Source organism: Bufo gargarizans, chromosome 1 (genome assembly GCF_014858855.1).
Source record: "Bufo gargarizans isolate SCDJY-AF-19 chromosome 1, ASM1485885v1, whole genome shotgun sequence".
Lineage (NCBI taxonomy): Eukaryota > Metazoa > Chordata > Amphibia > Anura > Bufonidae > Bufo > Bufo gargarizans.
This window is the reverse complement of record NC_058080.1, coordinates 213,592,944-213,606,279: the sequence shown is the minus strand read 5'-3', so window position 1 is coordinate 213,606,279 and position 13,336 is coordinate 213,592,944. Positions and strand designations below refer to the sequence as shown.

Sequence of the window (13,336 nt, the reverse complement as noted above, 5' to 3'; positions counted from 1 at the left end):
CACGGACACTCCCCCCACAATCGCCTCCCTCCCCTTTTCAATGCTCGGACACTACTTCTCCAAACAGATTTGTCACAGATTTATAACAAAAGTTATAGCGTTTACAAACTATGGTACAAAAATGTGAATTTCCGCTTTTTGAAGCAGCTCTGACTTTCTGAGCACCTGTCATGTTTCCTGAGGTTCTACAATGCCCAGACAGTAGAAACACCCCACAAATAACCCCATTTCGGAAAGTAGACCCCCTAAGGTATTCGCTGATGGGCATAGTGAGTTCATAGAACTTTTTATTTTTTGTCACAAGTTAGCGGAAAATGATGATTTTTTTTTAATTTTTTTTCCTTACAAAGTCTCATATTCCACTAACTTGTGACAAAAAATAAAAACTTCCATGAACTCACTATGCCCATCAAGAAATACCTTTCGGTGTCTTCCTTCCAAAATGGGATCATTTGTGGGGTAGTTATACTGACCTGGCATTTTAGGGGCCCAAATGCGTGCAAAGTAGTTTGAAATCAAAATCTGTAAAAAATGGCCGGTGAAATCCAAAAGGTGCTCTTTGGAATGTGGGCCCCTTTGCCCACCTAGGCTGCAAAAAAGTGTCACACATGTGGTATCGCCGTACTCAGGAGAAGTTGGGGAATGTGTTTTGGGTAGGGATGAGCGAACTCGAACTGTATAGTTCGGGTTCGTACCGAATTTTGGGGTGTCCGTGACACGGACCCGAACCCGGACATTTTCGTAAAAGTCCGGGTTCGGGTTCGGTGTTCGTCGCTTTCTTGGCGCTTTTGTGACGCTTTCTTGGCGCTTTTTGAAAGGCTGCAAAGCAGCCAATCAACAAGCGTCATACTACTTGCCCCAAGAGGCCGTCACAGCCATGCCTACTATTGGCATGGCTGTGATTGGCCAGAGCACCATGTGACCCAGCCTCTATTTAAGCTGGAGTCACATAGCGCCGCCCGTCACTCTGCTCTGATTAGCGTAGGGAGAGGTTGCGGATGCGACAGTAGGGCGAGATTAGGCAGATTAACTCCTCCAAAGGACTTCACTTGATTAATCGATCGATCTGCAGCTGTGCATCATTGAGCTGCTGAAATTCAAATGCTCACTCACTGTTTTTAGGCTGCCCAGACCGTTTGTCAGTCACTTTTTTCTGGGGTGATCGGCGGCCATTTTGTGTCTTGTGCGGTGCTGCGACCAAGTGCATCCAAGCTGCGACCAAGTGCATTTAACCCTCAATGGTGTGGTTGTTTTTTGGCTAAAGCCTACATCAGGGTGAAGCTGTCACACCAAGTGCATTTAACCAGCAATAGTCTGTTCATTTTTTTGGCCATATACTAAATCAGGGGCAAGCTGCGCCTGTCACCAAGTGCATTTAACCCTCAATGGTGTGGTTGTTTTTTGGCTAAAGCCTACATCAGGGTGAAGCTGTCACACCAAGTGCATTTAACCAGCAATAGTCTGTTCATTTTTTGGCCATATACTACATCAGGGGCAAGCTGCGCCCGTCACCAAGTGCATTTAACCCTCAGTAGTGTGGTGCGTCAAGCTGTGACACCAAGTGCATTTAACCAGCAATAGTCTGTTCATTTTTTGGCCATATACTAAATCAGGGGCAAGCTGCGCCCGTCACCAAGTGCATTTAACCAGCAATAGTGTGGTTATTTTTTGGCCATATCCCAGTCTAATTCTGTCACTAAATCCATACCGGTCACCCAGCGCCTAAATACTAGGCCTCAAATTTATATCCCGCTAAATCTCTCGTTACCGCTGTCCTGTTGTGGCTGGGAAAGTTATTTAGTGTCCGTCAAAGCACATTTTTTGTTCTGGGTTTAAATACAATTCCCAATTTAACAATTTCATAATTTAGTGGTTCTGCTATATCAGAGCTATTTGAAATCTATCCCTAAAAGGGTATATAATATTCAAGGTGCACATTGGGTCATTCAGAATAACTTCACACACACCCGCTACTGTGTATTTCCAAGTCTAATTCTGTCACTAAACCCATACCTGTCACCCAGCACCTAAATACTAGGCCTCAAATTTATATCCTGCTAAATCTCTCGTTACCGCTGTCCTGTTGTGGCTGGGAAAGTTATTTAGTGTCCGTCAAAGCACATTTTTTGTTCTGGGTTGAAATACAATTCCCAATTTAGCAGTTTCATAATTTAGTGGTTTCTGCTATATCAGAGCTATTTGAAATCTATCCCTAAAAGGGTATATAATATTCAAGGTGCACATTGGGTCATTCAGAATAACTTCACACACACACGCTTCTGTGCATTTCCAAGTCTAATTCTGTCACTAAATCCATACCGGTCACCCAGCGCCTAAATACTAGGCCTCAAATTTATATCCCGCTGAATTTGAATACAATACATTGGGCCAAATAATATATTTGTTGTTGTGGTGAACCATAACAATGAGAAAAACATCTAGTAAGGGACGCGGACGTGGACATGGTCGTGGACATGGTCGGACATGGTGGGTGACGTGAAGCTTCATTCTCTGCTATGACATGCAGACTGATTCTCTGCTGTCATGAAGCCAGATTGTCTGTTACGGGACCTCTCTGCTCTGCCTGTGTGCTAGGCCTAAATATATGCCAATGGACTGTTGCAGTGGTGGGTGACGTGAAGCCTCATTCTCTGCTATGACATGCAGACTGATTCTCTGCTGTCATGAAGCCAGATTGTCTGTTACGGGACCTCTCTGCTCTGCCTGTGTGCTAGGCCTAAATATATGCCAATGGACTGTTGCAGTGGTGGGTGACGTGAAGCCTCATTCTCTGCTATGACATGCAGACTGATTCTCTGCTGACATGAAGCCAGATTGTCTGTTACGGGACCTCTCTCCTCTGCCTGTGTGCTAGGCCTAAATATATGCCAATGGACTGTTGCAGTGGTGGCTGACGTGAAGCCTCATTCTCTGCTATGACATGCAGACTAATTCTCTGCTGACATGAAGCCAGATTGTCTGTTACGGGACCTCTCTCCTCTGCCTGGGTGCTGGGCCTAAATTTATGACAATGGACTGTTGCAGTGGTGGCTGACGTGAAGCCTGATTCTCTGCTATGACATGCAGACTGATTCTCTGCTGACATGAAGCCAGATCCTCTGTTACGGGACCTCTCTCCTCTGCCTGGGTGCTGGGCCTAAATTTATGACAATGGACTGTTGCAGTGGTGGCTGACGTGAAGCCTGATTCTCTGCTATGACATGCAGACTGATTCTCTGCTGACATGAAGCCAGATCCTCTGTTACGGGACCTCTCTCCTCTGCCTGGGTGCTGGGCCTAAATTTATGAAAATGGACTCTTACAGTGGTGGGTGACGTGAAGCCTGATTCTCTGCTATGACATGAAGACTGATTCTCTGCTGACATGAAGCCAGATTGTCTGTTACGGGACCTCTCTCCTCTGCCTGGGTGCCGGGGCCTAAATATCTGAGAATGGACTGTTCCAGTGGTGGGTGACGGGAAGCCAGATTCTCTGCTATGGAACCTCTCTCCAATTGATTTTGGTTAATTTTTATTTATTTAATTTTTATTTTAATTAATTTCCCTATCCACATTTGTTTGCAGGGGATTTACCTACATGTTGCTGCCTTTTGCAGCCCTCTAGCCCTTTCCTGGGCTGTTTTACAGCCGTTTTAGTGCCGAAAAGTTCGGGTCCCCATTGACTTCAATGGGGTTCGGGTTCGGGACGAAGTTCGGATCGGGTTCGGATTCCGAACCCGAACATTTCCGGGATGTTCGGCCGAACTTCTCGAACCCGAACATCCAGGTGTTCGCTCAACTCTAGTTTTGGGGTGTCATTTTACATACACCCATGCTGGGTGAGATAAATATCTTGGTCAAATGCCAACTTTGTATAAAAAAATGGGAAAAGTAGTCTTTTTCCGAGATACAGGGGGGGTGATCAGGGAGTGTATATGGGGTGATCACCCCCCTGTCAGGCTCCATTCAGACGTCCGTATGTGTTTTGCGGATCCATGGATCGGATCCGCAAAACACATACGGACGTCTGAATGGAGCCTTACAGGGGGGTGATCAGGGAGTGTATATGGGGTGATCACCCACCTGTAAGGCTCCATTCAGACGTCCGTATGTGTTTTGCGGATCCGATCCATGGATGCGTGGATCCGTAAAACACATACGGACGTCCGAATGGAGCCTTACAGGGGGGTGATCATCCCATATAGACTCCCTAATCACCCCCCTGTAAGGCTCCATTCAGACGTCCGTATGTGTTTTGCGGATTCGATCCATGGATGCGTGGATCCGTAAAACACATACGGGCGTCTGAATGGAGCCTTACAGGGGGGTGATCAATGACAGGGGGTGATCAGGGAGTGTATATGGGGTGATCACCCCCCTTTCATTGATCACCCCCCTGTAAGGCTCCATTCAGACGTCCGTATATGTTTTGCGGATCCGATCCATGGATGCGTGGATCCGTAAAACACATACGGGCGACTGAATGGAGCCTTACAGGGGGGTGATCAATGACAGGGGGTGATCAAGGAGTGTATATGGGGTGATCACCCCCCTGTCATTGATGACCCCCCTGGTAAGGCTCCATTCAGACGTCCGTATGTGTTTTGCGGATCTGATCCATGGATGCATGGATCCGTAAAACACATACGGACATCTGAATGGAGCCTTACAGGGGGGTGATCAATGACAGGGGGGTGATCAATGACAGGGGGGTGAAGAGGGAGTCTATATGGGGTGATCAGGGGTTCATAAGGGGTTAATAAGTGACAGGGGGGGTGTAGTGTAGTGTAGTGGTGGTTGGTGCTACTTTACAGAGCTACCTGTGTCCTCTGGTGGCCGATTAAGATGGTATTATACGCAGGATAAACTGGCACTTATGTATGACTCAGTATCTGATAGATGTTGGAGAGGATGCAGATGTAGAGGTACCCTGTTTCATATATTATGGCAATGTCCTAAGATACAAATGTACTGGTCTGACTGTAAGGAATTATTGGCCAAAATTGTACCTTTTGGGATGACATGGTCACCACAAATGGTCCTGTTACTGATAGAAGTTGATGCCCTACCTGTCCGCCTGAGGGCCATACACTGTATCTTCTGTGTGACAGCGAAACTATTACTGTTGCAAAAGTGGAAAACCCAAGATACAGTCATGTGAAAAAATTAGGACACCCTTTGAAAGCATGTGGTTTTTTGTAACATTTTTAATAAAAGGTTATTTCATCTCCGTTTCAACAATACAGAGAGATTAAAGTAATCCAACTAAACAAAGAAAACTGAAGAAAAGTATTTTCAAGATCTTCTGTAAATGTCATTCTACAAAAATGCCTATTCTAACTGAGGAAAAAGATAGGACACCCTCACATGTATTCCCTCTTAAATTGGCTCAGATCTCACACAGGTATATCACACCAGGTGCACATAATTAGTAGATCGTTACTCTGCATGTTGAATGAGGCTTGCCCTATTTAAACCTCAGACATTTAGTTTGGTGTGCTCCTGACTGTTGAAGTGAGAGTGAGCACCATGGTGAGAGCAAAAGAGCTGTCAGAGGACTTCAGAAAAAAGATTGTAGCAGCCTATGAGTCTGGGAAGGGATTTAAAAAGATCTCAAAAGATTTTGAAATCAGCCATTCCACTGTCCGGAAGATAGTCTACAAGTGGAGGGCTTTCAAAACAACTGCCAACATGCCCAGGACTGGTCGCCCCAGCAAGTTCACCCCAAGAGCAGACCGCAAGATGCTAAAAGAGGTCTCCAAAACCCTAAAGTGTCATCTCGAGAACTACAGCAGGCTCTGGCTACTGTTGATGTAGAAGTACATGCCTCTACAATCAGAAAGAGACTGTACAAGTTTAACTTGCATGGGAGGTGTGCAAGGAGGAAACCTTTGCTTTCCAAGAGAAACATCGAGGCCAGACTGACATTTGCCAGAGATAAAGTTGACAAAGACCAGGACTTCTGGAATAATGTTCTTTGGACAGATGAGTCCAAAATTGAATTATTTGGACACAACAGCAGAGGACATGTTTGGCGTAAACCAAACACAGCATTCCAAGAAAAGAACCTCATACCAACTGTGAAGCATGGAGGTGGAAGTGTCATGGTTTGGGGCTGCTTTGCTGCAGCAGGACCTGGTCAGCTCACCATCATAGAATCCACGATGAATTCTACTGTGTATCAGAAGGTGCTTGAAGAACATGTGAGACCATCAGTTAGAAAATTAAAGCTGAAGCGGAACTGGACCATGCAACATGACAATGACCCAAAACATACTAGTAAATCAACCAAAGATTGGCTGAAAAAGAAGAAATGGAGAGTCCTGGAATGGCCAAGTCAAAGTCCAGATTTGAATCCCATTGAGATGCTGTGGGGTGACTTGAAAAGGGCTGTACGTGCAAGAAACCCCTCAAACATCTCACAGCTGAAAAAGTTCTGCATTGAGGAGTGGGGTAAAATTTCCTCAGACCGATGTCGAAGACTGGTAGATGGCTACAAGAACCGTCTCACTGCAGTTATTTCAGCCAAAGGAGATAACACTCGCTATTAGGGGCAAGGGTGTCCTATCTTTTTCCTCAGTTAGAATAGGCATTTTTGTAGAATGACATTTACAGAAGATCTTGAAAAGACTTTTCTTCAGTTTTCTTTGTTTAGTTGGATTACTTTAATCTCTCTGTATTGTTGAAACGGAGATGAAATAACCTTTTATTAAAAATGTTACAAAAAACCACATGCTTTCAAAGGGTGTCCTAATTTTTTCACATGACTGTATACCGGACATCTCTGAATTGATAGGTACACTTAATATCACATACTCATATGAGAGAATTATAGCTTTGGGGGGGGGAGGGTATGATAGGTTCCTCCAAAATTGGAAGCCATGGTCGTGTTCCCCATATAGTACCCAATTTTAGAAACTCTATAGTCGTGACAAGTAAAAACATCCTGGTCTGCGGTGTAGACATTCAGACAATTGGCCATTGGTTTTGAGTTTAAGACATAGGTAGCCACTTATCTCAACTCAATAATATTTTTGCTGATAGCAGGCATTTATAGTATTCGTAATGCATACTGGTTTCTTCGTACGGAAGAACGTTTTTGTGTTATTCATTATTGTTTACCAATCGGGAATGCCCGAGGCTTTATGTTCTTTTTTTTCTATATTGATAAACTCAATAAAAACTATTGAAACAAAAAAAACTGTAGAAAGAGGGAGGTGCTCATGCCGCTCTACAGAGCACTAGTGAGACCTCATTTGGAGTATTGTGCTCAGTACTGGAGACCATATCTCCAGAAGGATATTGATACTTTGGAGAGAGTTCAGAGAAGAGCTACTAAACTGGTACATGAATTGCAGGATAAAACTTACCAGGAAAGATTAAAGGAACTTAACATGTATAGCTTGGAAGAAAGACGAGACAGAGGGGATATGATAGAAACTTTTAAATACATAAAGGGAATCAACAAGGTAAAAAAGGAGAGAATATTTAAAAGAAGAAAAACTGCTACAAGAGGACATAGTTTTAAATTAGATGGGCAAAGGTTTAAAAGTAATATCAGAAAGTATTACTTTACTGAGAGAGTAGTGGATGCATGGAATAGCCTTCCTGTAGAAGTGGTAGCTGCAAATACAGTGTTGGAGTTTTAGCATGCATGGGATAGGCATAAGGCCATCCTTCATATAAGATGGGGCCAGGGGCTATCCATAGTATTTAGTATATTGGGCAGACTAGATGGGCCAAATGGTTCTTATCTGCCGACACATTCTATGTTTCTATGTTTCTATCTCTGTACTGACCCCTGATATATTTATACATAGTTATTCGATCTCCCCTTAGAAGTCTTTTTTCTAAGCTGAATAACCCTAATTTTAATAATCTTTCAGGGTATTGTAGTCTACCCATTCCAGGTATCACTTTAGTTGCCCTCATCTGAACCCTCTCCAGCTCTGCTATGTCTGCCTTGTTCACAGGAGCCCAGAACTGTACACAGTACTCCATGTGTGGTCTGACTTGAGATTTGTAAAGTGGCAGGACTATGTTCTCATCATGTGCATCTATTGATGCAAAACATTATCTTATTGGCCCTGGCAGCAGATGTCTGACACTGGTTTCTACAGTTTAGTTTTCTGTGCACTAAAAGTCCTTTTCCATGTCAGTGTTACCCAGTATTTTACCATTTAGTATGTATGGGTAACTTGTATTATTCCTTCCCATGTGCATAACCTTACATTTATCAGTGTTAAACCTAATTTGACAGTTCTCTGCTCAAGCCCCCAATCTATCCAGATCCATCTGTAGTGGTGATGAGTGAAGCAAGCTTCAGATCCTAGATCCGAAGTCGCTTCGCCCAAAACTTTGTATTAATGCTGTACAGAGATCCATACAGCAATAAAACGTATGGCCTCTGATGAGTTAGTTATTCGCAAAGTGTTGTGAGACTTCGTTGAATAACTTCAGTAAAAGTAGAATACCCCTTTAAAACTTGGATCTGAACTCAGCTTTCAGAAAAGAAGAGCATTTTGAGGATATTGATATTGAGCATATTGAGCAGCTACTACCCAGCCAACATTTTGAGGAGAGATCTGGTGCTTCCTCTTGTAGGTAGGCAAGTAGAGACAATGAGAGTCACATGGGAGCAGGTGTTGCGAGCGGTCAGGCACGCAGCCCTGAGACTAGTGAGGGTGATATCATTGACTTGCATCATCATTATCAGGAGAAGAGGCTGGCAGCTTGCACATGAGACAGAGGCTGAGCCAGCAGGGTGCTAGCATAGCAATGAGTCAGCAGGGTGGCAGTAGTGTGAGATTTGGAGCCAAATGTGCCCGAGGTAGAATGTCTGCTACTCAGTAGCCTACCTGTATGGAAACATCTAGCAGTGCATGGGTCCATAGAAGCAGCAGCAGCAGGCAGTCAGTATGCAGTGGTGGGGGGGAAATGCCATACTCACTGGTGTGGGAATTTTTCATCAAGTTGCTGGAGGATGTCAGGGTGGCCATGTGTAGAATCTGTGGGCAGAAGGTGAAGTGTGTCCAGGGTGCCAATGTTCGCACAATGGCCCTACATCAACACATGCAGCAACAAAATAAAGTGGCCTTGAAAAACCGTAGTGCTAATTTTGTTGTCTCCTAGCGGGCCGCAACACTTTTTCAGCAGTCAAGGCACTCCCAACTCAGAAGAACGGAGCTGTGTTTCCTTTCCATCACCTACTGGTGCTGATGCTCCTCCTCCTACTCCTAACTCATTTAACCAGTAATCAATCACTGAGGTGATTGCAAAAAGACAACAGTATGCGTGCACTCATCCAACGGCGCAGAAGCTGAACGTGCTCCTGGCCAAGTTGCTGGTGCTACAGTCCCTCTCTTTCCATTTGGTTGAATTTGTACCTTTCAGAGAACTGATGGCTTATGCCGAGCCAAGGTGGAGAGTCCCCAGCCATCATTACTTCTACAAAAAGACTGTACCAGCTCTGCACACGTATGTTGTGCAGAAGGTGGGCCAGTCCTTGAGCCTGTCGGTGTCTGCTAAAGTTCATGGCAGTGCCAACATAGGGAGCTGTAGCTATGGTCAAGGACAATACATGTCCTTTACCGCCCACTGAGTAAATGTGGTTCTTGGTCAGCTGGAATTCCGTCCATAAAGGATTGGCAAGAACACTCACAGATCTCAATTCTATTGAGCTGTTGTATACGTTTGACCATATGGTACAAAACACGACCATCAAGTTAATCCAGCCCGTTGGAGTAGTTTTAGGAAATAGAGGATGCAATGTCTGCTAATGACCTCAACAAAGTGACAGAATGCCATGGACAATTTTTTTGATGAAGGCAAAGTTTTTTACAGCATGGGAAAGTTTCAGAGTAATTCTAAATGGTAGTATCAAAAAGAAAATATATACTGTATATGTATATTTTATGATACATTCTGCATTTGGGATTTTTTCGAGATTCAATTTTTTATGGCAGAGAAATTATTTGATTTCTAAAACAAAATATAGAATACATGAAAAGTATCTTAATCTGTAATTGTTAGGATTATAGTTTTTACTGTCTTTTCTTAGGTACATGGATTTTTTTCCAATCCCATCAAATGTGACCAGTGATTTCCTGTTTGAGAAAAGTGCCAACTATTTTCATTCTGAAGAAGCTCCTAAACGTGCTGGTGCTTTAATCCCAAAGGCAAAAATTATTACGATTCTTATTGATCCCTCAGATCGAGCATATTCATGGTACCAGGTAAGAATTTTCTGTATACACCTAAGATAATATCAGCTAATAACCATTGTTATGGTCTACCTATATCCAGGGGCTGTCTTGACATTTCTAAGCCCTAATCAAAACAGCCAGCCAGGAATTGCCATTCCCAGCATAGGTTCCCTGTTTGTCCACCATTGTATCTACATCCTTAGTAAAAATTTAAATTAAGTCTCCCCCCCATGCCAAATTCTCAATCCAACCCATCCTTACTGTTTAAGACATATTTGAATTGGACATTACATATAGCGCTATATACTGTTCATGTGTAAGATGTCTCCTCTGATGCAGAAGTTCTCTCTCCTCATTTTGTCCATTCATACCAGACCATCATGAGAAATTATTTCAGCTATGTCTCATCTCTGCAGAGTTAGGCACACAGAGATCTTAGTTTTTTTTTTCTTTCATTTTTCCAACAGCCTCCCCTCCTGGTGCACCAATAGTTTTATCTTGCTGCCCCCAATGTAGTACCCACTGTGTTACCCATTACCCCTATATACTATATTTATGAAATAACAGTGCGCTATAGATATTCCCCCAAATGCTCCTAAAAGTCCCACTAATATAAATAATTATTTCCTAGAGTACCCTCATTAGCAATTGTGCCCCCTACAGTGATAATGCTCCCCAAAAGCACCTCTATTAGTAATAGTGCCCTCCATATTGTGCTAAATAATAATGCTCCCACAGAACCCCCCAGTATAAATAGTGCAGTTATAATGCCCCCAGTATTTATATATATATATATATATATATATATATACATATAGTGATATGGAGCATGCTGGTATAACTTGGACATCTCCTGCATATAATTATATATGCAAAGCTGATATAACATTATAAACTGGGCATCTTCTGTATATAATTATAGATTTACAGTATATATATATATATACATACACACTGTAAATCTATAATTATATACTATAATTATATACAAAAGATGCCCAGGTTATATCAGCTTTACATATATAATTATATGCATGAAGTTATACCAGCATGCTCCATATCACTATATGTATATATAATACTGGGGGCATTATAATATAATATATATATATTAGTGAGGGGTAGCTCTCTTTCACTGGGGTCAGGCTCACAGCTATCTTCACAGACAAGGGATTTTCATGTTCAAACAGTGCTTTATTGAGGCAAAAGCACAAACAGAAACAGTACAAACTAAAAGCCTGCCCATCTGGGCACTAACTAAAACATAAGACGTGTCTCTCTGACTCACCTACAGTATACATCACAGTTCACACACTGTTTCAGGTGCAGCCTTCTCAGGCCAATAGTCCACCAATCCCCAGGCTGCAGCACGGTCAGAATATCTCCCAGCCTCGTGGTCTCTCAGCCTTGCCCAGCTGAGACCACACTCACAGATCCTCACCAGGCCTCTGTTTGCACACTCCCCCCTTACTGACACCCTGGGAGGTGCTTTGTGCCAGCCTGAATACCTCCAGCTGGTTTCACATGTGGTGGAAATAGGGGTGTGGGCCGAGTTATCCACCCCTTCCTTGCCTCTAACCTGTGTTAGATCTGTCACTGTCTCAATATATATATATATATATATATATATATATATAAAAATTTCTTACATCCAGTGACATGGATCATGCTGTTATACCCTAGGCAATTGCGTGGTTTGCATGGTAGTAAATACCGCCACTACCTGTCTTCCTCTCTGTCAGTCATACATTTTGCTTTCTTATGTCTCCCATTCCAACACTTTTATCTCTTATGTACAGACACAACTCAAATGGGTTGATAAATTTGCAATTCCTTCCTTCCTTCATTCCTTCCTTTCACCACTAGAAAGCAGAGACAAAACAATAATCTGTCTGTGCCTTCCTAACTCACAGACAGAACCACATATACTGTATGAATTCAGGTAATTCCCTAGGAAACAGTTGCCAATATACAGTGGCATGAAAAAGTCAAACCCTGGTAAAAATTACTGTTACTATGAACAGGTAAGCAAGTTAAAGATGAAATGATCTCCAAAAGGAATAAAGTTAAAGCTGAAACACACTTTTTAACATTTTAAGCAATATTAGTGTGTTATTTTGGTTCGGGTTATTTGGGTTTAATAGCAGCCGTGGGTTCTTCAAAACAGCTATTTAAACTCTGAAAATGAAAATGATTGAGGCCCACAAAGCAGAAGAAGGCTATAAGAAGATAGCGAAGAGTTTTCTGGTTGCCATTTCCTCAGTTTGAAGTGTAGTTATGAAATAGCAATTAACAGGATCAGTGGAGGTCAAAAGAATTGCAAAACCAGTACAGCTGCTTGTAGGATTGCTAGGAAGGCAAATCAGAACCCCGCTTGACTGCAAAAGACCTTTGGCAAATATGGCCTTCATGGAAGAGTCATCAGAAGAACATCAGTTTGCAAAAGAATATCTAAACAAGCCTGGGGGTGGATCAATCATGCTTTGGGGTTGTGGTGCAGTCAATGGCACAGGGAACATTTCACGGGTAGAGGGAAGAATGGATTCTATTAAATTCAAGCAAATTCTGGAAGCAAACATAACACCAACTGTAAAGAAAAAAGCTGAAGTTGAAAAGAAGATGGCTTCTACAAATGAATAATAATCCTAAACTCACCTAAAAATTCACAATAGACTACCTCAAAGTGCAAGGTGGAGATTTTACAATGGCCCTCACAGTCCCCTGATCTGAATATCATTGAAGATTTATAGATGCACCTCAAAAGAGCAGTGTAAGCAAGGCGGACTAGGAATCTCACAGAACCAGAAGGCTTTTGCAAGGAAGAATGGATGAAAATCCCTCAGACACAAATTGAAAGCCTCTTGGCTGGCTATGGAAAGCATTTACAAGATGTGATACTTGCCAAAGGGGGTGCTACTGTGTACTAACCATGCAGGGTGCCCAAAGTTTTGCTTCAGACCCATTTCCTTTTTAGTTATTTTGAAAATAAAAAAGATGAAAATAAAAAAATTATGTTATTTCTTAAAATACTAAATAAATGTGTCACCTTTAACTTTTTGCCTTTTGGGGATCATTTCCTCTTCAACTTACTTAACTGTTCATAGTAACAGTAATTTTGACCAGGTGTGCCCA

The 13,336-nt window shown here is 42.6% G+C and overlaps 1 protein-coding gene across 1 annotated transcript in view; it reads left to right on the top strand.

Moving 5' to 3' along the window:
* Nucleotides 1-13,336, top strand: part of LOC122945932 (bifunctional heparan sulfate N-deacetylase/N-sulfotransferase 3-like) — a 550,006-nt gene that overhangs the window by 482,128 nt on the left and 54,542 nt on the right. Inside the window, exon 9 of the mRNA XM_044305192.1 lies at nucleotides 10,060-10,234. Within this exon, the coding sequence (XP_044161127.1) occupies nucleotides 10,060-10,234 (175 nt within the window). The remainder of the gene's footprint in view (nucleotides 1-10,059; nucleotides 10,235-13,336) is intronic.